At 36.2% G+C, this 26,079-nt stretch overlaps 2 protein-coding genes across 4 annotated transcripts in view; one reads left to right on the top strand and one right to left on the bottom strand.

Annotated features, from left to right (window-relative positions):
* The window catches only part of GTF2F2 (general transcription factor IIF subunit 2), a 155,669-nt gene that overhangs the window by 47,291 nt on the left and 82,299 nt on the right, over window positions 1–26,079 (top strand). The window lies entirely within an intron of this gene.
* KCTD4 (potassium channel tetramerization domain containing 4) lies at window positions 16,667–18,418 on the bottom strand. Its single transcript, XM_007122931.3, has one exon. It carries the CDS (start codon window positions 18,120–18,122, stop codon window positions 17,343–17,345), a length of 780 nt encoding a protein of 259 aa, XP_007122993.1. The 5' UTR covers window positions 18,123–18,418; the 3' UTR covers window positions 16,667–17,342.

Raw genomic sequence — 26,079 nt, 5'->3', positions numbered from 1 at the left:
AATATGCTTATTACTTAGCTTCAAAAATTGACAACAGCCAGTCCTGTTACATTTTTTATCTCCCTTTCCTACCTCCCTTATCCACTACTAGATTACTTCAAAACAGATTCCAGGTTTATCACCTTTTCTGTGCATATGTTAGTTTGGTCCTCAGATCCTACTCCTTCTTTAAGGATTGCTCTTATCCCTCCTATTTAAAATAAAATAAAATAATAAATAGCTTCAAAATGAAAACTTGTCTGTTTTCTGCTTAAACATTTATTGAATTTTTGAATTTTTCGTAATTCCCTATTTCGTCTATAAGTAAACGTGATGTCATTTAGTGGTCTTGTAAATGAAAAAGTATTTGCATTATATTGCTTTTTTAAGTAGAACAGCTTTATTGATATATAATTCACTTAGGAACAATTTGCCCACTTAGAATGTACTACAATTCAGTGCTTTTTAGTATATTTGCAGAGATGTGCACCCAACACCACAATTGATTTTAGAACATTTTTTTCACTGCAAGAAGAAACCCCATACCTATTAGTAGTCACTTGCTATTTTCACCCCAAACCCCCATCACATAGGCAACCACTAATCTACTTTCTGTCTCTATAGATATATCTATTCTGGGTAGTTCATGTAAATGGAATCATATATTTGGTCTTTCGTAACTGGCATTTTTCACTTAGCATAATGCTTCAAAGGTTCATCCATGTTTTAGCATTAATCAGTACTTCATTCCTTTTTATTGCTGAATAATATTCTATTGTATGGATATTCCATATTTTACTTATCCATTCATCAATTGATGGATGTTTGGATTGTTTCCACTTTTGAGCTGTAATGAATAGTGCCGCTGTGAGCATTTGTGTACAAGTTTTTTGTGAACTTATGTTTTCATTTCTCTTGAGTATATACGTAGAAGTAAAGTGCTAGATCGTATGGTAACTTTATGTTAAACCTTTTGAAGAACTGTTCGACTGTTTTCCACAGCAGCTGTACTATTTTTCATCCCACCAGCAGTATATGAACATTCTGATTTCTCCACATCCTCATCAACACTTGTTATTGTCTGTCTGTTTTTTGGTTTTTGGTTTTTTTGGCCACACAGTGCGGCATGTGGAACTTCCCCGACCAGGGGTCAAACCGTGCCCCCTGGAGTGGAAGCACGGAGTCTTAACCACTGGACCACCAGGGAAGTCCTGTCTGTCATTTGGATTATAGTCATCTTAGTGAGTGTGAAGTGGTCTCATTGTGGGTTTGATTTGCATTTCCCTGATAGCTAATTATGTAAATATCTTTTCATGTGTATGTTGGCCATTTGTTTTTTGTTTTGGGGTGGTTTTTTTTGTTATTTTGTGTTTTTTTGGAGAAATTTCTATTCAGATCCTTTGCCCATAATTAAAGTTGGTTGTCTTTTGTTACTGAGTTGTAAGGGCTTTATACATGTGTATTATTATCAGTTATATGATTTGCAAACATTTTCTCCCATTCTGTAGGTTCTCTTTTCACTTTCTTGATGGTATTCTTTAAAGCACAAAACTTTTAATTTTGAGGAAATCCAATTTGTCTGTTTTTCCTTTTTGTTGCTTTTGGTTTTGGTGTCACATTTAAGAAGGCTTTGCCTAACTCAAGGTCATAAAGAATTACTCCTATGCTTTGTTCTAAGAGTTTTATAGTCTTATCTCTTACATTTCGGTTATGGTCTACTTTGAGTTAATTTTGTATTTGGTATGAAGTGAGAGTCCAACTTCATTTCTTGCATGTGGATATCCAGTTGTCCAAGCACTATTTTTTGAAAAGACTATCTTTTCCCCATTGAATTGTCTTGGCACCATTGTGGAAAATCAGAAATTTTTTTACAGACTCTCAGTTCTGTTCCATAGCTCTATATATCTATCCTTATGCCAGTACCACAGTCTTGATTACTATAGTTTTGTAGTAAATTTAGAAATTGTGAAGTTGAGAGTTCTCCAACTTCATTTTACTTTTCATGATTGTTTGGCTATTCTGGATCCTTGAATTTTCCTGTGAATTTTAGGATCAGTTTGTTAATTTCTGCAAAAATACCAACTGGGATTTTGGGAGGGAGTGTGTTGAATCTGTGGATCAATTTAGAGAGTATTGTCATCTTAACAGTATTGTCTTCCAATCCATGAACATAGATGTCTTTTCATTAATTTAGGTCTTCTTAATTGTTTAATAGTGTCTTATAATTTTAAGAGCATAAGTTTCGTACTATATTGCCTTTTAAAAAAATAAGTAATGACTTGTTATTTTTCTAAAAAGAGATGCCTGTTTTAAAAAATATTATAACAGTATAGGAACATTCAAATCACCCAGAGGTACACCATCAAGAAATAAGTATCGTAATTATCATTTGGTGAACATCATCCCAACTGTACATCATAAAGATACACAGAGACAGAAAGAAACGTAGAGAGAGAGAAATTGTGTTTGTTCTGTTTTTGAAATAACTTTAACTTTTAATTTCAGATAGTTGTAGATTCACATGTTGTAAAAACTAATACAGAGATCCTGTGTACTCTTTATGCAGTTTCCCCCAGTGGTAATACATTGCCAAACTATAGTACAGTCCACTGACTTTGATATTGACATTCTTTGATCTTATTCAGATAGCTGTCCCCACTCTTACTTGTACTTATTTGCGTGTGTCTAGTTCCATGCAGTTTTATCACTTGTGTAGTTTTATGTAGCCACCGCCGTAATGAATATACAGAGTTCCATCCCCACAGAGATCCCTTGTGTTACCCTCTGTAACCATGCCACCTTCCTCCCACTCCCCAACCCCCGCTTACCCCAGCCCCATCGTCATCCCTTGGCAACAACTGACCTGTTCCCCATTTCTATAATTTTATCACTTAAAAAGTATCATAAATGTTATGTAAATAAACGTTATATAAATGCTTTCTTCACTTGGCATAAATTTCCTGGAAGTTCATCCAAGGTTTTGCATGTCTCAATAATTTATTCCTTTCTATCACTGAATATCCCATAGTATAGATGTATCACGGTTTGTCTAGTCATTCTTTGAAGGATATCTGGGTTATTTCCAGTCTTTTGCTATTACATATAAAGCTGCCACGAACATTTGTGTATAGATTTTTGTGTGAACGTAAGTTTTTATTTAAGCCCAAGAAGGCATTTGCTGGGTCATATGGTAATGCATGTTAAGTTCTGTGAGAAACTGCCAAACTGTTTTTCAGAGTGGCTATTTTAAAAAATAACAATATAGATAATTTTAAAAACATCAAAATTTTTTTAAAATTTATTTTTGGCTGTGTTGGGTCTTCGTTGCTGCACGCGGGTTTTCTCTAGTTGCAGCGAGCGGGGGCTACTCTTTGTTGTGGTGCACGGGCTTCTCACTGCGGTGGCTTCTCTTGTTGCGGAGCACAGGCTCTAGGCGCGTGGGCTTCAGTAGCTGCGGCACGCAGGCTTAGTAGTTGCAGCATGTGGGCCCTAGAGCACACGGGCTTCAGTAGTTGTGGTGCGTGGCCTCAGTAGTTGTGGCACGCGGGCTTAGTTGCTCCACGGCATGTGGGGTCTTGCCGGACCAGGGATTGAACCGGTGTCCCCTGCATTGGCAGGTGGTTTCTTAACCCCTGAGCCGCCAGGGAAGTCCCAAAAAACATTTTAAAATGTGAACACTAACATACAGAAAAAAATGCATTAACATAAGCAGTTGAAATAGAACATGGATATCTTTCCTCTGTCATAGCTCATTGCTTCCTCCAAAGAGGTAGCCATTATCATTGACATTTATGATAATCACTTTTTTCCTGCAATTTTAGCATTTAAGCCTTCATCCCCATGCAATATAGTTTATGTTGCCTTTGTTTGAATGTTAAATAGAATCACAGAGTACGCACTATTTTTTGGCATGGCTTTTTCACTGAACATTGTTTTCTAACACTAATCCATGTTATGTATAGCAACAGTTTATTCACTTTCTTTGCTGTATTCCACAGTGTGTATTTAACTCAGTTTATCCATTTTTACTGTTGCTGGATATTTGTGACTTATTAACAGTGCTGCTGTCACATGTTTATACTTGTGCCCTGGTACATGAAATTTTAAAGGTATGTTCCTAAGTGTGGACTTTGGTCACAGAGTTTATGTTCACTTCTAGTTGATCATGCCAAACTGTTTTCCAAAGAAGTTACACCAGTTTATAGTCCCATCAGCAGTGTATGTGAGTTCTTTTTGTTTCAGTTCCTCTCCAATGGTATTGTCCTTTTTTTTTTTTTAATGTTAACTGGTATCGTGATGTGTAGTGACTTGTCTTTGTGATTTGATTTGACATTTCCCTGATTTCTAATGAAGTTGAACCCCTATCATGTATTTATTGTCCATTTGGATTTTCTGTTTTGTGAAATGCTTGTTCAGATCTCTTGTCTGTTATTTATTGCATTGAGTTTTGCTTTTTGAGTTGTAATTCTTTATATATTCTGGGTATAGCCCATAGTTACATGGGTTACAAATGCCTTTTACTTTGTGATTTGCCTTTTCACTCTCTTAAATGTGTCTTTTGATAAACAGAAGTTATTGTCTTTAGTGCAGTCCAATTTATTAGTCTTTTCTTTTATGGTTTGTGCTTTTTGTGTCCCATTTAAGAAATCTTTCAGCTTCCAAGATCATAAAGGTATTCTCATATCATTTTCCAGAAGCTCTTTTGTTTTGTCTTTCACATTTAGATCTACAGTCTACCTGGAATTGTTTTTTCTGTATGGTGTGAGATAGGGGTCGTATTTTATTTTTCCTCCTTATGGATGAATATCACGTACTTTTAAAAACCATCTTTTTCTCACTGTTATGCAGTGCTATCTTTGCCTTAAGTATCTATTGAAGCACAGGTCTTTTTTTAGACTTCCTATCCGTTCTGTTAGTCAATTCATTTATTCTTGTGCAATACCACACTTTCTTTCCTATTCTAGCTTAATAATTTTTGATATCCAGGACAGCAAGCCCTCCCACCTTGTTCTTCTTCAGGAGTTTCTTGGTTATTCTTGGCCCCTTTCCATTTCTATATAAATTAGAATCATCTTGAAATTTTCCACAAAGCATTTGACTGGATTTGGCCGGGGCGGGGGGTGTCTTGACTCTCTATAGCAGCTTAGGAAAAATTGACATCTTTTATTGACTCTTGCAATATATGTACATTTATGAAGTCTTCTTTAATTGTTCTCAGTAATGTTTATAGTTTTCTCTGTAGAATTCTTATGTATTTTAATTATAATTCCTATATATTTGATATTTTTGACAGTGCTGTATAAAGTATCTTTAAAAAGATTATCCTCTCTTTGTTGCTGGCATATAGAAATACAGTTGAATTTTAACATTGATCTTATATCCAACAACCTTGACAAACTGCCTTTTTACATTCTACTTGTTTATCTATAGACTTTTTAAAAATTTTATAACTACATAATTATAAGATCTGTGAATATAATCACAGTTTTTTGTCTTTCTTTCCAAATTTTATACCTGTCATTTCTTTTTCTTGCTCTGTTTTACTAGTTGAGGAAGTGATGAGGTCACTTTCTGTTTAACATTTATCTTTGTTTGCTGTAACTTTTAGTTAGTTTGCTGTTTTTGGTAGTTAGTCCTCATCGGATTAAGGAAATTCCCTTCTCTTCCTAGTTTGCTAAGCGTGTCAATGAATGGATGATGAATTTTATCAAATACTTTTTCTGTATCTATTGAGATGATTATAAGGTTTATCTTATTAATGTGGAAAATTATGTTGATTTTTTTATTGCTAATTAAACGTCTATTCTTAGAATAAGCCCAACTCAGCTTTGATTTATAATACTTTTAAATATTGCTAGATTCAGTTTGCTTATCTTTGGTTTAAGATTTTTACATTTATGTTCATGAGTAAAATTGGCCCATAATTTTCCACTCTCCTAATGTCCTTGTTAGGTTTTGGTGTGTTGAGGTTATACTGTCTTCATGAAATGAATTGGGGAGGTGACCCCCTTTTTTGTTACCAAGAAGAACTTATGTGAGACTGGGTTTATTTCTAACTTAAATATTTAGCAGAATTCACTGATTAGTCTGAGTGGGCAGGTTTTAAATTATAGAATGTTAGGGGACTTTTCCACATCCTGTTTACTCTCACCCTGTGGGTATAGTCTTTTGGGATTTTAATTTTTAAAGTAAGGAACTTCTGTTAGGCGTTCCACCTTGTGCGCTCTGGACTTGGATTTCTGTCCCTCCACACTTGCCTTGGGCGTCTGTCTAAACAAAGGGTCTCGAGTTCTTCGGATTGGCTCATGACCTCAGAGAGTCTTGTTTTCCCTATCTTTGGAGCTTGGTGATTACTTATTATCTTGTAGTCTTTTTAATACTTTCAAAATTTTATTCAGCTTTTACAGTTGTTTTTGGTGTGAGATTTGATCTAAATAACTTGGCCCACCATTATAGGGAATAAGAAGAACTCTAGTTAATTTACTTGAATTAACAGAAGAGAGATAACAGAAAGAATTGCTGAATGTCAGATAAATGCTTCTTTTCTACAAAAACTATGAGTTCCCAAGAGCTCCTTCTAAAGTTGGGGGTTGGGGGTGTGGATGTGAGGGAAGAGAAATCAAGGGATTGGAGTTATTACGTTGTTTATTTTTTTTAACTCCAGGTTTCATTTTTTGACAATCTGTTGATTCTCTGTTATGAAAAATTAGGAAATTATTTTCCTCAAAACACAATTTCTCAAGTTTCATTGGTTGTATTTTCACTTCATTAAGATTAACATTCTGTTCTCAGCTAATTCTCCTGTTATTTAACCTTAGTATTAATTGTATAAATAGATGTGTACTTTTCGTTTAGTCTTGTTGCAGAGCATGGGCTCTAGGTGCACGGGCTTCAGTAGTTGTGGCTCGCGGGCTCTAGAGCGCAGGCTCAGTAGTTGTGGCGCACAGGCTTAGTTGCTCCGCGGCATGTGGGATCTTCCCAGACCAGGGCTCAAACCCGTGTCCCCTGCAATGGCAGGCAGATTCTTTTTTAATTATTATTTTTAATTTACTTTATTTTATTTATTTTATATTTGACTGTGTTGGGTCTTTGTTGCGGTGTGCGGGCTTCTCATTTTGGTGGCTTCTCTTGTTGCGGAGCATGGGCTCTAGGTGTGTGGGCTTCAGTAGTTGTGGCTCTCGGGCTCCAGAGTACAGGCTCAGTAGCTGTGGCGCACAGGATTCGTTGCTCCACAGCATGTGGAATCTTCCCGGACCAGGGATCGAACCTGTGTCCCCTGCATTGGCAGGCAGATTCTTAACCACTGCGCCACCAGGGAAATCCCAATTCATAGTAGTTTTAAGGAAAGTCATTGTCATTATTTCAAAATAATAAATCAGAGTCAAAAAGCTTGGCCCAGAGAGATTTGGGGAGAATCTTCAAATGAATAGCTATAAGACTATTTAAAATGTGTCAGTTACTTACATATGTAAACATCTCTAATATTCTTAAAAACACTTTTTTGATGAGCTGAGCACCTCACCTCTGAATCATATTTACGTTGTTTGATGAACACTATTTTTCATAGATGGAGGAAAAAATCAGTTTTCTGCTTTTCAAAGCTAGAAGGAGAATGTAGGTTGACAGAATGTATGTGGTAGTAATTGAGAATGGGTTCTAGAAACTGACTGCTGAATTAAAACCCTCCTCAGTCTCTCATTAGGAGATCTGAAGTCTTTGACACACTTCTTTCTTTGCCAGACTTCAGTTTCTCCATTTGTAAATTAGATGTAGCAATAACAGTGTTTTTAGCAGAGTGCCTGGCATGATTTAATGCTCATTTTAACCTTTTATTCATCTTTATTTTAATTTAATTTTTATTATTATTATTTTTATTATTATACATGTATAATATGAGCCTGTAATTGTGCAGGCTAGGATTTTGAACAGAGCTGAGCAATAAACTTAAAGATGTAAGGGTCTTCGGCTACAAAGACAATTTTAAATAAGTGTCCAGTGTAAATATGTTTTAAAAATATGGGTCTAAGAAAATGAATTGCTTTGGCCTGTATCAGATTACAAGAAAATTTAAAAGCAGTCTGTCATTAATGTGAAGCCAAGCAGAAGATATTATTAGCAGCTTTAGTTAGGTGTGTGTTCAGTCCAGAAAGATTGACCACACACTGACATTAGTCCTGTGCTTCTCTATTTAATTTTATAAAAGACTGGTAGGAACTAGGGTAGTGGGCATCTTATCTTCCTTGAATGTTTTAGGATAAGAACATTTCTCTGTCTGTTCTCATCTGTTTAGTTATTTAATGCACTATAAGTGACTAGAAGCTAAAAGATGCAAGGCAGCATTCGGGTCTATTTAACTGTATTGATCTTAGTTGACGTCTTTCATTTATTTGTTTACTAATTTTCGAAATACTTTTTCTTTCTGATGAACTCTTTTACGCTGTGTTCTTGTGTTTAAGTCTTCTAATGATGTATAAATAATTTGCCTCCCATGTGGCTTTGTAAAATAAGGTTTTAAGCAACAATAACTGTATTTTATCTTTTAAAGTTGTGCAATACAAAAATAAGTAGTAAGTATTTAGAAGTAAATATAAAATAAATCTGTTAATATGTGCGTGAGTACGTTTTGCCTCTTAAGGGATTATCAAATTTAGGTTATATAAACAGAAAAATTCACTTATCCGTGTCCTTTAGGTCACTTTTTATCTGGTTATTTTAAAAAATATGTGAGCTTTATCATCTGTGCTCCAGTATTTGAACTTCAGTGTAAAAAAGCTAGCAGTAGCTTTTCTTGATCCTTCTGTTAACACGTTCTTGGGGAAAATGTCTAATTATTTGAGTAGTTAACTACAAGCTTATTAATTTGGAAAATTGAAGATAATACTAGCTACTTAGGGAACAAACAGCCACCCTGCTGGTTAAAGCCTCGGGCCCCTCTCTGTGTCTGGAGGTAGCTCCTTATGTAATTCTTTGTTCATTCATCCCTTACTGTTTCTAAAAAATTGATCATGTCTGTCGCCCAGCTTCCACAAGTTCAGTTTTTCACTGTTTCTCTTTCTCAGTTTTTTTACTTCATTCCCTCCCAGAAGACTCTAAAACAGAGCATGCAAGATGCTTTTTCATCCTAAGTATTTTAATTGCTTGATACCACAGGGAAACAGGAGGATTATGCTCTTCTCCATTCCACCCTCACACTCCCCCTCCGCCCCCAAAGCAGGGGAGAGGGTGGTAGTATAAAAGTTGACTATATCTCAGAAATCTGTGAAGTTGTTCCTGTGCCTACCTGATATATAAACACCCTTCCTCTCCCTCTTTTTGCATAAAGATATTCTACTTTTTCTTAGATGTTCCCATTAAGAATTTTTAGTTCATTTTTAGTAATCAGTTTGGTGGTTATTCCCAGGTAGCTGTTCTTCTGTATTTAATCCAGTAATGAATCTGTACCTGAATGAGGAAAAATCTGCCTGGCTTACAGAGGTTTCTCTCCAGGTTACACTCATTCCCGGACCTTTCAGTTACCCCTTTTCCTTTCTGTGGTTGTGGCCCCGCACTTCTCATCAATGGATTCTCTGTTCTAGTGTGGTTTTTCTGTAGCAACTCACCAGGCTGACTGGATGCCCTTTTCGTTAAACTTTGGCGTCTTCCAGTATTTTAAGCCAGGTTTTGGCATAGTCTACTGAGTGGAGATGCCCTCCTCCCTTCAACGTTATCCTGCCCATTTTCAAGGCTCACGTCCTTTGCTGAGTCTCCCGCTCAGTTCCTGGTGCCTGGGTGAAGGTGGTCTTATACAGTGGTTGGAGATTGCTTGCTAGTGGTGCGCCTGAGGCAAGTTGTTTAAGTCTGTGGGTCTCTTTTCTCATCTGTAAAATGGGGGCTTTAATACCACCCACCTCCATCTAAAGTATCAATGACTTCATGCGTTTTTCTTCTTTGTACAGAAGTTCCGAGGTAAGAAGTGCAGGTCTGGTATGGCGGTTCCATGGTTATCAGCAACTGTCTGCCTTCATTAGTTTGTGGCTTCCATTCTCAAGGTGATCCAGAATGACTGCTGTGGTTATAAACATCACATCTACATTCCAGGCAGCAAAATGGAGGCAGGAGGGCAAGGCAGAAAGGCTCACACAGCTTTGTGACAGGACCATATCCAAAAGTCACACGCTCTCAGTTTTGCTTATATTCCATTGGTTGGAACTGGATAACTTGACCTTGCAGCCACAGAATATCAGGAAATACAGGTTTTTATCTGGGTACAGTTGCCACCTCAATGGAATTAGAGTTCAGTTACTAACAAGTAAGGGAAGAATGAGTGTTGGGGAAGTAACTAGCAATCTGTGTAGCTCTACTAGAAAGGAGATAAGGCAAGTAAAGTACTAAGTACTGACTGATAAATCGTAACGCCTCAGTGAATGCCAGGCATTTTTATGACTTTTGCTAAAAGGTCAGATTACAGGCACGTCCCACTTTTTCTTATTCCTTTCCACCCATTCATATACTTTTCAGGGTAGTGATCTTTTATACTACCATAATACAATAGCTGAAACTTGCAGAAACAACCATAGATGATTTCTTTGAAGGGAAGATCTAGGTAGGTAGTGGTTGTTCCCTTGTTGGAAAACCATTAGTCTCTGTAGAAGTTTCATCTTTTTTTGCTTCATTAGCAGTTCTTAACATTGGTGGAGTTGATATGTCTTTTTTTACTTTGATTAGTACATATTCTTTTTTTTTTTTAATAAAGAGAATTCTACTTAAAAATGTTTTTATTACATCCTTTAGTTAAATGGAAAGTCTTAGGGTGATACAGAGTGAAGATTGGGAATGATTTTACTTAATGCTTATTAGCCTTGCTTCATTAAAACACCTCATTGTTAACTACCAAATTTTTATATCAAGCTTTGCTATTTTTCTGTATTTTCATCATGTAGTGAATTTTACAATACACAGATTTTTGTTCTATAATAGAGCTATAGTCGAGCCTTCTTTTCTTGCCTCTTATTAAGTACAATCTTCCTTATATCCAAATAATCTAAATTTTGATAAGATAGAAAAAAGAGGGAAGGGATATATAACTGGGAACCAAAATAACATTTTGATAAAGCCTGCCTCCAGTTTTCAAGGTAGCTGAATATTTATATATTGAATCCCAATGTGTTATTTTCTGGCTGTGTTGTAACAAGTAAACATATGTGTCATAAATGCCTGTGGTTGCATTGTTTTGGTTTTGTTGTTTTATAAATCAGTCACCTGTGACTTTTAGATTCTTTTGATGTTTCTCTCCAGTAATCATCAACCTTTATTAATAATTCTGCACACAGCTGTATGTAGTCTTTCCTTTTTCTTTCTTTTTTTTATTAGAGTATAATTGCTTTACAATGCTGTGTTAGTTTCTGCTGTAGAACCAAGTGAATCAGCTGTCTGTGTACATACATCCCCTGCCTCTTGCGCCTCCCTCCCACCCCACACCCCACCGCACCCTGCGTCTTTCCTTTTTCTTTCCATGGTGGTTTCTTTAAAAATATCTATACGTGGATAGAAAAGATATGCAAACCTCAAAGTAGTTTTCTTAGGATGTCTGCATGTATATTTAATTTTAATGTTTTTTTAAAATAAATCTAAATAAAAATTCATCAAATGGTATGGTACCTGAACTAAATGCTAAATGTTGTAGTCCTTTGTAAAACCACACTAAGTCATAGAAGGTTATCAAACTCAAGCAACCATTGAGGTTAAAGTTAGTATCATTCAACAATTTTAAGAACCTTTAAAATTAGTTAATAAATCTCTTTTATAACGAGGCAAAATCAGTAGGGTGGAATTTTTTTTAAAAATCGGTAAATTTGCCCAATTTTACACTTTAATGATGTAGAAAAATATGTGCTAAAGATTCTAGAAGGCCATAGTCAAAATTACGTTTGAAAAGTTGGGCCTTTTTTCAAAAAGAAATTTATAAAATTAACTAGATCTTTAAAAAAAATTGCTAGCAAAACTTGCTTTTAAATGTAACTGAATATTCTGCAATCCTTGGTTTGGAAAAACCTGCTGTACTATTAGGTTAACTGTGTTATATTTTATGCTAGGGAACAGTTTTTTAAGACAGATAATAAAGAAGTATATTGTAATTGTCTAACTCTTTAATATCCAGTTCAGTTTTTTTCTAAAATAAGTAGTAATTTAGATAAATTTAGAATTGCCATATTTTACATACAGAATGCTTAATATTGTATAGTTTTTGCATTATTGGAAAGATTTAATTAAATGTAAGCTATTTATAATAGCTTATAAGACTTCTATCGTGACTTTTGTTTGATAGAAACTCTTGAACTATTGTGTATCTTTACAAAGAGAAGAAGTAGGAATACAGTCACCTCTTTATAAATTAGGCAAATTTAAAATTTCATCTTATGAATGGATAAAGAAGATGTGGCACATACATACAATGGAATATTACTCAGCCATAAAAAGAAACGGAATTGAGTTATTTGTAGTGAGGTGGATGGACCTAGAGTCTGTCATACAGAGTGAAGTAAGTCAGAAAGAGAAAAACAAATACCGTATGCTAACACATATATATGGAATCTAAGGGAAAAAAAAAAGTTCATGAAGAACCTAGGGGCAAGACGGGAATAAAGACACAGACCTACTAGAGAATGGACTTGAGGACACGGGGAGGGGGAAGGGTAAGCTGGGACAAAGTGAGAGAGTGGCATGGACATATATACAGAAACTAGCACACCATTGTAAAGCAATTATACTCCAATAAAGATGTTATAAATAAATAAATAAATAAATAAATAAATAAATAAATAAAATTTCATCTTAGATATTTGCCTCTGCCCAGCACATCTTCCTTTATCCCCACCCCCTTGGTGTTTATTCACAGAAGCAAATTAATTTTGATATTAACTTAAGCAAAATATGATTAGGAAGATAAGTCTGCTACAGAAATAGCCATTATATATTTCAAAGCTAAATACAGTGGGAGGGGGAGAGGGGGAGGGATGGACTGGGAGTTTGGAGTTAGTAGATGCAAACTATTACGTATAGAATGCATAAACAACAAGGTCCTACTGTATAGCACAGGGAACTGTATTCAGTATCATGGGGTAAACCATAATGGAAAAGAATATAAAAAATAATGTATATATGTGTATAACTGAGTCACTTGGCTGTACAGCAGAAATTAACACAACATTTAAATCAACTATACTTAAATTAAAAATATTAAAAAGCTAAATACAAATAATTTCTAAGTTGCATGCTGTTTTGGATAGTCCATATTACATTTCTGCTTTACTTGCAAGGTAAGATTCAAATACTCAGATTTTAACCTTGACTGACATCATTGCAATTTAAGGCATTTGATCATAATTTATTAGACAGGGGTATCTTTAAGAGTATGGTATCATATATTATTGCTGACTGATTTTAAATTGCTAATAAAACAGCTGCAGTGATTATTTTGATCTTGTAGATTTTGTGCATGAAGCTAGAAGATAAAAGCCCCAAGAAAAACTCATTATATGTATTTTTAAACTAATAAAGTTGAAAACTGCATTTGCCTGGAGCAATTTAATTTAAAGTAGATTCTTGTATCTTATAGTATTCATCACAGTATTAAGCATGCATTTGTCAAAAGTCCTCTGTTCTGTTCATGTGTAAGTTGAAAGCCGAATTAATGTAAATGTGCATTTTTGTGCCTGTTCTTCACGGTTATGTCATGAAGGTACCTTTACAATGGATAAGATAATAACCAGTGCTTATGGGAAGTCTGTGATGAGTGAGGCATTTTACATGTAATTTAGAATTTAAGCCTTATAAATGCTCTATCAACTAGTCATTATTATCTCCATTTTACTGTGAGGATGTTGAAGTTCAAAGAAGTTAAGAGTCTTGCTTATGGTCATGTAAGCAAATTAGTGGAAGTTAATTGAATTTGAACCCAAGTCTGACTCCAGAGCCCATGTGTGTTTCACCGTGCCATATTTTCTTCCTATGAGGAAAAATATGTCAGTTCTGTGGACTGTATAAGTCATAAAAAGTAACCCCCCTTTTCAGCAAACCTGACATGTGAAAATCTAGATTTGCCAATATACAAATTTGGGATATTCTTTATTCTTGTGAGATGATTCATCTCATGTTCTTTAAATGACACGACATGACATTTAAAATATTATTTGCTTTCCCAAAATTCAGCTGTTTTACTCAACATTTTAAGAATACCTGCATTGTGAGATTTTTATCAAGTGAGGCAAACCTGTATTTTGGTATTCTTTATTTAGCATGTTCTTCACGAATGCCTGTTTTAACCTGTTTAACACCAGGTTCTAGGTGTTAGAGAGATAAGTGGCCTGCAAAAGCAGACATTGTTCCTGTTGGCTCTGGAACTGGTATAGCTGGGTTTCAAATGTTGGTTCCACCTTTACCTCTCAATAACTGTATGATCTTATTAGCAGGTTCCTTAGCCCTCTTAGGCTCTTTCTTCATCTGTGAGAAGGAAAAAATAATAGTACCCTTCTTAGGGTCATCGTGAGAATTAATTGAGATAATATATGTGCCTAGCATGGTACCTGGCATGTAATAAAACAGTAAATGTTACCTTCTTATCATCTTAAAAATAGCACTTGAAATATAAGTAATTTTCTTTAAAAAAAAATAACTGAACAAGCTTAATTGGTATCATGATCTTCAGTCTGGGATGGTAGTCATCTTTTTTGTATCATTTGAAAAGTCTCATAAGTGTTTCCCTTCATTTGTTCTGCACACTGCACACATTTTAGAAATACAGTACACCATAAGCTATGTGTTTATTTTTAATATTTTAAGGGCAAGGCCGGAATCACTGTGTGGTGTAATTCCAAATACAGGCGTATATATGTTTGGCTCATGGCAAGTACAATAACCTATTTTTTATTACCTTTCTTCTGGAAAAGAAGATGACGAGTCACTTCGTGATTTATTCTTTGGAGCAATATTTACTTATGAGAAAAGATTTGAGGAAGAAATTCTTCATTGACTGCAAACAAAAATGTTATGACAGCTTCACTCTGACTTACAGTTGGCATTTTGTATGATTTCTTGAATTTTTTGAATGGAAAGTATTTCTAAGTTTTTTTTTAATAGTGAAATTTAAAAGCTAGATATTTTCTGTACACTTACAATAGTTAGGTACTTGAATATGTAAATACAAGTGCAAGTAATTTTGAAGTTAAAAAGGTACATTAATGAAAAGTTACACAAGAGTTATCAATCTAGCCATATTTCCTTGTAGATTCCTAAATTGTTTTAGGATATTATGATTTATCAAAAGCTTGAGGAAAAATGAAATGCATTCCAGAAACGATTTTTTAGAGATGTACAAAAACACAAGTGACAAGTTTCATTAAGTAATGGTTCCCATCAATAATTTTGTTATAACAGTTAAATTTTCTTTTTGTGAACTGATGCAAAAACCTCACTTATAATACTTCTAAGGAGATTTGTTCAGCTATATTTCCTGTAAAAAGAGATGTCAGGGCTATTTTTATTATCTGTAATGAAACCCTGTTAGAGAAAATCTTGCTTTGACATTAAATCACTACCCTTTTTTTTCATTACGAAGTCTAAATGCCCAGGAAAAGTCAACTTGTAAGCTGGAGAGGTATATAAACAGTTCATTTATAGTGACTGCTAAAATAGATTTTATTATTTTTTTCTGTTTTCATAGTTCTTTTAAATCTTGATTAAGCCATTTTAAGGTACATAAGAGATAATTTGATGCTTTAATAGAAACATTTTTTTTCTTGTAATACAAAAAGAAGATTGCGTGGTTGATGTGGAGATTTTTGTTTTTAATGTGAATTTTTAAAGGACTTTTTTGTACAAGGGGTTTTAAAATATTTCTTTTAGTATGTACAGCCAACATTTGTATTACCTCAGATGTTGTAATGGGAAGTCGGTTATAGTTCTGAGAATGAATATTAGCTTTGCTGAGTTTTTATGTGTAAGCAAACTTTTGGCTTATATGCTAACTTATGTAACCTCAGTCAAGATTTTCAGAAATATTTTGTTGAAGTTTATTAAAGTTAAGATTTAATTATCAGTTTTAATGGTTAATTTTTAAAGGAGTGAATTTAAGATGTAATTTGTTCTTAGAAGCCAAAGAAAATAAGTGGCATAGAAATAAATGAATTAGCTGTTCTTTGGGAGGAAAAAAAATACACTCACATTTAAAGCTAAGTTTCTAGATTATTTAATTGAGATAGCCATATATAAAACTTAATTTCTAAAAATACCTTCTTATCTAGTATGAAGCAAAGAAATTACCACAACTCACTGAGTCTGAGGTTTAGCATCAAAAGAGGTGCTGAAAAGAATAAAGTTCTTTCATAAGGATGTTTAGTGATGCTCATCTAATATTTTTGAGCTTGAAAAATGAATAGATAGGACGATTCTGAAAGTGAACTCTTCCTTTATTCTAATACCATGTACTACTGTATTGAGACTACGTTATCCATGCTGTGTTGGAGCTCAGCCTGCAAAGAAATGAATTGGCTGATTTTTGTCATTTGCAAGTCCAGCCAGGGTTACTGCAGCCTGCCAGTTGACCACATCAATGCATAATTTTGTGTGAAGTCATCAAAAGGTACTATTTGTTTTAAAAGTGACACATTTAACTTTTTACTGTAATTATTAATACAAGCAAAGAAGTTAGTAGTGCTTTCTTTTTTTTTTTTTATTGTCATCAAGCAGTTTTCTAGGAATTTTCAGCAATATATCAGTTCAGATTCAGCTGTAATTCTAGTATGAAATACAGAAACTATGAACAAGCTTTTGGTGCCTACCATTAAAAATTAAATCCATAGCTTTAATTCTTACAATCTCATTTTGTTTCACCACAGCTCTGTTTTAGTAGATCTGCACATCTGTCTTGGTCTCAATGGTTAATTTTACCAGTTCAGTTTCTTTGTAGATTTTTGCCATAAGTAGAAAGGATTTAAAATCTTACAGTCCCTTAAAATATTTTATTACCATTTACTTGAAAGAACGATAGATAATGTACATGCTTGTTCATTGTGCAAATACTCAAGACATTCTGATTGAAAGACAGCTTAAGGAAAAATAAACAAATAGCAAAAGCATTCAGTCTTTATTTACAATATGTAGAAGATGACTGTTTTCACTTTAAGTGTACGAGTCTGATCAGCAGGAACACCCTAGAGAAGGACATCTTTAGCAATAGAATTTACATACCGTTAGCTCACAGTAATTGATTAGCAGCAGGTCTCTGAGTACAGAGCTAGCTGGGCACGTTATTTGGGATGCCTTTGATGCTGTGGTTTTCCGAAGCTTGCTGGCTGCATGCTTGTTGCCTTTGTTTGTGACACAGGTAATTACTTGATAAAATGAAGTGCATCGCTGTGAACAATCGACCCTTTGGAGCAATCCAGGCTGGTCAGCAGTCTAAAACCACACTTTAAGGCCATCATTATAGCCTCGAACTTAAGAGTTTCCAAGGTGCAGACAAAGGTGTTGTCTTCCTTCAGTACAAGTCGAGTGCCGTTTTCAGACTTTATGAAGTATTTAAATTGAATGATGTTTGACGATATTGAAAACTCCTCTGGAAAGCCATCCAGCCTGCTTTTGGACACCAGAACGATGCGAGATTTTATTTTTGCTATGAAATCAGGAGCATTACAGAAGATTCTCAGTCCTTGTGAGCGATCATGGTTATCTGTTATTTCCAAGAAAGTAGTCTCCCTGGGTGTTAGCTGTTCTTTTTCCCACCTGGACTTCACTTCCTCCGCCAGTCCCTTGAGCTGAAAGAATTCTGCTTCTTGTGCGAGAAGTTGATTTTCTCGAAACCCTTCTGGCAGTAGAAGTTCTCCATTTCGTAGGAAGTTTAGAACATGCCTGAAGAGGAGCCCATCCCTGTCTATGAAATAATGACCATCGGCATCAAATGGGCAGAGGATTTTTCCATTTACTATACCTTCAAGGAAAGTGTCTGGGTACTTGGTCAGTGTTTGTTTCTGAGTAATGTATAAGTATCCACCAACGTTGAGGGTCATCAGGGTGGATTTGCAGTTCTTTCCCTGGTCAGCGTCTTCTAGGCTGTTGTGTTTCCCTTCATACTCCTTTTCTTTTTCTCTTCTGTTTATTTTACGCTCCATTTTTGAAAATGCTATTTCAGCTTGTTCTTCTTGGCGTTGAGATTTTTTAAAAAGAAACACTACCACACAAACACGCCTTTATTCAGCCCCAGCCTGGTGATGGAATGGAAATGCTGGCAGCGTTGCCTGTGCTGTCAGCTCGGTTTTGCAGTAGGTGGCGTATCAGCTATGTATGCAGGAGCTTTCTGGAGTAAGAGGGAAAAAAGGTAATTTGCATTTAACTATATCAGGGAAGGAACTCGCTGTGGAAAGGTTTTCATGTGTATTCTTTGAAGTAATGAAAGTTACTGCATAAATTGAATTTCCTGTTGGCAGTTAAGCAGTTACATATGTTTAATTCTCCCAGCTAAGTGTGAATTTTTTTCCACTTCTAAATGTCTTTTAAGTTATTAATCAGGCAGGCTTAATATTGAATAATAGTGTCACCTTTTGGAGAATAATGTATGTTGAATTAGTATCATTTTTTAAAGTAAATCATAAGTAGGAAACCCAAAGAGAAAGGACCTAGGTGTATAGAATTTTTTCTCCTAAAAAAAAGTCACACATTTCACAGGTGGTGTAGTCATTTTAGAGACACAAGTGAGAATATTTAAACCTGTTGTTTGTGACATTGTACTTGAATTTAATTGGATTTGCATGTGATTCTGTTTTGTGGATCTTTAGCAAGTGAGAAGAAATTTTCTTCATGTCCTTTAAAAAAAAAGTCTCTGTTATTTTGGCTTTTTACCCTAAAGGTAAAAAATCAAATATACAGGTTTTACAGTAATCTTGTTTTTCTGGTTAAGATTTCCTGGGGAAAATTCATAAGCTTGTTTCACCCTAAACGTGCTTCACTGCTGAACAAAGACTTGGACTGCTGTGGAAAATACTGTAACCGTGTGTCTGTGTGTCTGTGTGCGTGTGCGTTTGCTCCCTCGAGAAGATAACAGAGACACACATTCAAAATACCTACTGTAAAATAGTGTCATGGGCCAAGTTAGTTGGGTTTCTTTTGCCGTTTTTTTTTCAGTGTTCACATAGGGAGAGAGAAAAGGCCAAAGCCTAGCTGCCATTTTTTTTTTTTTTTTTTGGAGCTGGAACAGTGTGAGTGTGGTGTTTTTTTTCCCCTTTCTTTTTTTTTTCTCCTTCCGCTGCAACTTGCCTTCCAAAACATTTTAGGGATCTTGAGTTTTCATTTCTAGAATTTAAAGACCCAGTGGTAAGAAATGTGAGCATTGTCCCCAGTACACTATTATTTGGCTGATCTACCTGCTAAATTATTCTGAGGAACTGCATTGTCCTCGGATTTAGACTTAAGATTTTGTTAAATTGATTTATATTTTTATTACATTAAAGATATTTGAAATTTTTTCAACTTTGTGTGGATAGAAATATTGGTACAGATTCTTCTGAAAATGCTTGCCTTGCATTTTCTCTGAACAATGTTAGATTTTCCTCAGATATAAAAATTGTACTTTTAATTATAGCGCATTTTGAATTTAGTATTTACGTATCCTTGAGCTTATCAAAAGTTCATTGAAATTAAACTAGGAATCTAAGATAGAACATTTTTAGGGCTGAGTTTTTGCTTTGAGACCATGAAATTGAACCAAAGATAAGATTGCATTCTCGAGAGTTTTTAGTGTTTTATGTAGAACTTGACAACTTGTTAATAGTAAGCCAACATATTGACTAAAGCGTCTTCTCAGTACTGCATCATTTAAGAAGAGTTTACTATTATATTCTAACAATTTCCTGTGTGTTGATTTTGTGGTTTTGGAATCAGGTCTTACCTATGGCTTTGACTTTTTCTGAAATATTGAATAGATTTGGGGGGTACAACTTTAGAAACGGAATTCTCGTCTTAATAGTCAATGCACATGAGTAGCACCATGTAATGGCAAAACCAGCAAAGGCATGCCAGTTTCATTTACAGTTATAGTCCTGTTCCAGTGAACTTTGTGGGACACCAGAATCAATAGAACGTAACTGTAGTATAGTGGTGGAGACTGTGCTAGAATTTTCTTTGTATGTTTAAATAAAGTGATATGGTTGAATTCTATGTAAGGCTTAGTCTGCTTCCTTATACACTGTTTGGCCTGTTTGTAGATGCCTTCCTGGGGGAGCCCTAAAGCTAGTGCCGCTGGAGGATTTGCTTCCATGGGGTGGGGAGGTGAGGCAGGACTGGAGGAAGTTGGACTACTGATCCAGCTGATCCAGCCATCACCCCCAGGGCCACCTTACACTTGCTGACTTGCTCACTTCTGGTTTCTGCTTTCTGGTTTTTAAAATTCCTGGTGTGTGTTCTTTGTTTCCGCTGGCTTGCCTTGACGGACTCTGAACCACCCTATCATGTGCCTCTAACCCTTGACCGCACTTTCTCTTTAGACTTCACTCTGATGTTCTTGGCTTCTGCAGACCTGACCTGTATGATTTGTTTGCCAGCCGTGGCCTGGCAACGATAGTGTAACAGAAGCCTCGTCTCACTGGAAGCTGATAAGAATCCATAGGACTTTTCTTTTATGTCCTATTGCTCGCAACTTGCAGTCTTAAGAAAGAAAAGTGGTACCCAGTAGGTCCCAGCTTCTCTGCATTACTCCACTCCATCCCCATTAAAGCAAGATGATTACAGTTTACAGAAATCATGGGGCTTTGTTGATCATTGCTGCTGTGTTGGTTCATATGCCCCTTAGGAGAAAGCCAGGTTGTCTTCTTTTTAGTCTTTTTTAAGCTTATATTTACCTGCTTTGGGGGCTGTAGGGTGGGGAGAGTCATGTCAATCAAGTCCACACATCCCTAAAACTGTAAAAATGGTGCTTCAATAACTATTCCAAGGCAAACATCCATGGTTTATGTGACTACATTTCTCTGCCTCACTGCAGATACAAACTGGAAGTAATCAGTTCAGTGGTTTCAGCAGAAGGGCTTAACCTACACATCAAAGATTCGCTCGCTTAAATCCACTTGACCGCTGGACTTGAAGATTTCATCCGCTTTGCGGGCAGAAAGATATATTTTTTAAAAAGTGTCTGTCATAGACATCTGTAATCACACGTATAAAAGAGCCCTTTAATCAACTTTGAAGATTTATTTTCTCATATATATCTATCTATCTATGTCTGTTTCTTACTTTTTTCATTCAACTCTGTTTTTTGAATTAGCTCATGCTTCTGTATATACATCTGTTTCACTACTTGTGGATGGCACACGGTATTTCACACTTAACGTACCCAATAAATGTTGTTTTTGATTCCCTAGTGATGGACACCCAGGCTGCCTCAATCCCTTGCTGTGATGAACAGTTTCAAGCATGTCCTCTTATGGGTGTCTGTGGAAATTTGAGGGCTTGCTGGCCATGTTCAGTTTCACTTAGAACTGCCAGATGATTCCTGAGATCAGCTCTATCAGTTCACTCTCCCACCAGCAGTGCCTGTGGTTTCCTGTTTCCCCACATTTTTTCCAACACTTGGTGTTACCTGCCTTTCTTTTTTCTGTTTTGTTTTGTTTTGTTTTATTTTTTAGATTTCACATACAAGTGATATCATATAGTATTTGTCTTTTCCAGTCTGACCTATTTCACTTAGCATAATACCCTCCAAGTCCATCCATATTGTGCAAATGGCAAAATTTCATTCTTTTTTATGACTGAGTAGTATTCCTGTGTGTGTGTGTGTGTGTGTGTGTGTGTGTGTGTGTGTGTATCCATTCATCTGTTGGTGGACACTTAGGCTGCTTTCGTATCTTGGCAATTGTAAAGAATGCTGCTATGAACACTGGGTGCCTGTATCTTTTCGAATTAGAGTTTCCTCTGAATATATACCTAGGAGTAGAATTGCTGGGTCATATGGTAGCTCTGTTTTTAGTTTTTGAGAAACCTCCATACTGTTTTCCACGGTGGCTGCACCAATTTACATTCCCATCAACAGTGTATGAGGATTCCCTTTTCTCCACATCCTCGCCAACATTTGTTATTTGTGTTCCTGCTGATAGCCAACTTTGAGGATGTAAGCAGTGTCATTGTCAGGTTCTTGTTATGAGTATATTCATTGGTTAGGCCCAATGCCTAACCAGATTTTAGCGAAACCTTTCCACTATATGGTGATGCTAATCTTCCACTGTCTGGATTAGGCAGAATTTATTCCAGGCCAGTGGGAATTCCCATCTTATCTACCAACTCTTGATGGGAAACGAGGTCATCGTCATCAACATTATTGACACAGAACATGATCATAATATATGTGTGCTCCATTTATATGCCAGAGATATTCTCCTGCCATGGAAGGAAGTGGAACCTTACCAAGAAGGTGTCTCTCGGTTGGAAGATATAAGATTTGACAATTCCCCTAGACTCAACAGATCACTCCTTTCTGAAATTCAAGCACTCCTTTCGAAGGAAAAGGGATGGTCTCAGAAGCTGCCTTTATTAAAAACGCTGGGCTTCTGTTTCCTCATTCTCTGCCTCTACCAAATCTTTTTGGTTATTTTCACCTGCATACATTAATGCCTGTTTTTAAAAAAAGATTATTTCCTATTACCTTAGGAAGAAAGTAAAACCAGCTACAGAAAGAGCAGTAGTTGTCAATTTTCACTTAAAGCTGGCACTATGTCTCTGCCCTGGTCTTTTGCAGATTTTTTTAAGGCTTATTGATCTGGGTCTTTCTTCTTCACTTGAATTTGATACCCATCTACTTGATTCTGCAGTGATATCTTTATCTGTTCATTTTCCAAAATCTAGCTAACCTTTGGCCATCTGACTTTCATGTCCTCTGATTCCTTTTTGCCTTGATCTTCCTATACCTTTCACAAGCTGAGTTTCTCTTTTTTAATGTGTGGCTTTCTTGTTTCTTCATAGCCTCCTGTTAATAGCATTGAATGTGAGAAATATTCACTTTGATATTCGGCTGTAATCATGTTACTTTAGCCTCTTTTTTGGTGTTAAAAATATAAATAAATTACACAGTGTAATGTATTAACATTTTAAGAATCAATGATTTTTCTGTGTTAATCTAATTCTATTTGAACATCAAAACTTTAGCTTCATTTTGAAATATAAAATTTTTCTGCAAAATTAGATGTTGTCTTGTACTGGGCTTCCATCCCCACAAGTACCACCTCACTACCTTATGGAGCTGACTGACCACAGTATCTCACCACCTATGCAGAGTGCTGAAGTCCTCCTAGGACACATTCAGTATAGCTTTTGGCAGGAAGGTGATGTGGATGTGTAATTCCAGTCAGATGAGTAAGCTTGTAAATGTTTTGCAGTGTTGAACTGAGTCTTCAAAGAAGCCCAGGAAACTTTGCGGAATCAGCAAATTTTTAAACCTCACATGAGGAGTGTAGAAAAGATGAAAACACTTTGTATCAAAAGGAGCACAAATTAAAATGACAGACTAAATGAGAAGTTCTGACAAAATTCCATTCCACGTTTCTTTGCTTTCAATTACAGAGGTAATCTTGAAAACAATTTACAAATCACATTAATTCATATTTTAAATGTACTTTGGGAGATGAGTATTTCAGGGAAGCCTGTATTTTATAATTCTGTAGGCAGAAGTCATTTAAGTTTTTAAAAACGAGTTTGCTTTTTTTTGAAGTGCAGACTATGCATTATTATTCACTGGAAAATTTTATTGTAACTAGATGAGCAAAGCACTTCTATGAGCCATCAAATGAACTCACTGAAATTACATTGTGTAGAACTCATTTTTATAGTGCTATTTGGCAAAACGGAATTTTCCCTCCTCTTTCAGAAGGAGATGTTTTAAGTTAATAACCATTGTCTGCAATCTCAAAATGAGGGACATGACTTTGAAAAGTTGTGAAGTTAATATTGTTATGAAATCAGTGACCCAAAGAGTCTCTGCTGCTGATGCTGTGCCCTACCAATGTCCCTCCTGTTATCATCTTGATTTTCGATTCTCTTGTGTCTTCAGTGGTGACATGGCGTGGAGGAGAGAGGGGGGTCCTGAACCAACAGGACAGGATATCATGGTTCATAGGAGGAAATGGAGTTTCTTACACAGAGTAGAGTGATTGCAGATCAGGGATGGAGAAGTCTATCATATTGCACACGTTTTCACATTTCACATTTCTGAAATCAGGGTATGTCTTAAAATCATTGGCTTGTAAAATTTTCATGGTAGTATTTTGTCTTTCTTGGTGGCACATAAAATGATGGTGACCGTTACAATTGATGGTATCTTAGATTTGATGAACTATTTGAGCAGTTCTGTAAGCTGTTACCTCCATACCACCAGAAAATAAAATTACCAGAGATACAGGAAGAGGAAAAGATGTGGGGGAGAGGAGGAGAGAAATATCAGGGCAGTAGTTCTCAACCCTGGCTGCTGCATATTAGAATTATCTAGCGAGGTTGTAAAAACATCTCTTGCCCAAACAGTGCAATTAAGGTAGAATCTCTGACGGTGGGCCCGGTAGTTTTTAAAAAGCTTCCCAGGTGATTCTTAGGATCCAGCAGAGTTGAAGAACTACCATATTCAGGAAATTGATGAGCTCAGGAAGGGGAACTTATCTCAAAGGAGTTCTTAATGATGCGGGCATAATTTCTACTCTGTAGTTATGAGGATCACTTACTATTAAAGTGTCTTGAAAGTTGTAAAGAACTAAACTAGTATGTGGTATTACTACTATTCCTAAACATGGTGAAGAGAACAGGAGTTATTGAGGATGAAAGTAATGAAACTTAAATCATATTCGGTTGATTTAAAAATGTGTCATCGGGGGCTTCCCTGGTGGCGCAGTGGTTGAGGGTCCGCCTGCCGATGCAGGGGACGCGGGTTCGTGAGGAGTTCTTAATGATGCGGGCATAATTTCTACTCTGTAGTTATGAGGATCACTTACTATTAAAGTGTCTTGAAAGTTGTAAAGAACTAAACTAGTATGTGGTATTACTACTATTCCTAAACATGGTGAAGAGAACAGGAGTTATTGAGGATGAAAGTAATGAAACTTAAATCATATTCGGTTGATTTAAAAATGTGTCATCGGGGGCTTCCCTGGTGGCGCAGTGGTTGAGGGTCCGCCTGCCGATGCAGGGGGCGCGGGTTCGTGCCCCGGTCCGGGAGGATCCCACGTGCCGCGGAGCGGCTTAGGCCCGTGAGCCACGGCCGCTGAGCCTGCGCGTCCAGAGCCTGTGCTCCGCAACGAGAGAGGCCACAGCAGTGAGAGGCCCACATACTGGGGGAAAAAAAAACGTGTCATCGGATTGTCTATATTAATATTGTATCCCTCAACTATATTACAGGCTTTCTAAATGCAGGGGTCTGTATTTTTCTTCCTTTGTACCCCTCATCGCATCTAGCACAGTGTTTGGCACTATTTAACTGTAATAAAGCACTATAGTAAAAGTCTTTTCTCCGGGAGACTTAATCTTTCCTAGAAGGATTTGTTTTTCTCTCCACTTAATCACATTTGCTATTGCTTTTTAATTCTCTCTAATTTCAAGTGCAACAGCCAAAGCTGGATCGCACCCTTTGATGAAGGTCTAACTAAGGCAAACTACCACAGTACTATGATTTTCCTTTTCATTTATTATTTCAACACAGCATTACTTCAGTTTTTAAAATAAAACTATATTTTATGTCTGGGTTTTATTCAACCTCTTATTTTTTTTTCTTTATCCATTTGTCTATCTTTTGTTAACATCTTTATTGGAGTATAATTGCTTTACAATGGTGTGTAAGTTTTGCTGTATAACAAAGTGAGTCAGCTATCCATATATCCCCATATCCCTCCTTCTTGCGTCTCCCTCCCACCCTCCCTACCCCACCCCTCTAGGTGGTCAACAGAGCACCAAGCTGATCTCCCTGTGCTATGTGGCTGCTTCCCACTAGCTGTCTATTTTACATTTGGTAGTATATATATATCCATGCCACTCTCTCACTTCGTCCCAGCTTACCCTTCCCGCTCTCTGTGTCCTCAAGTCCATTCTCTACATCTGCGTCTTTATTCCTGT

This window comes from Physeter macrocephalus, chromosome 13 (assembly GCF_002837175.3).
Source record: "Physeter macrocephalus isolate SW-GA chromosome 13, ASM283717v5, whole genome shotgun sequence".
Taxonomy (NCBI): Eukaryota; Metazoa; Chordata; class Mammalia; order Artiodactyla; family Physeteridae; genus Physeter; species Physeter macrocephalus.
The sequence above is the reverse complement of the archived record's forward strand: the minus strand, read 5'-3'. Positions and strand labels throughout refer to the sequence as shown.

What these genes read in the sequence shown, in the direction of transcription:
- KCTD4 (XM_007122931.3), bottom strand. Translation starts at nt 18,122, where the DNA reads ATGGAGCGTAAAATAAACAGAAGAGAAAAAGAAAAGGAGTATGAAGGG.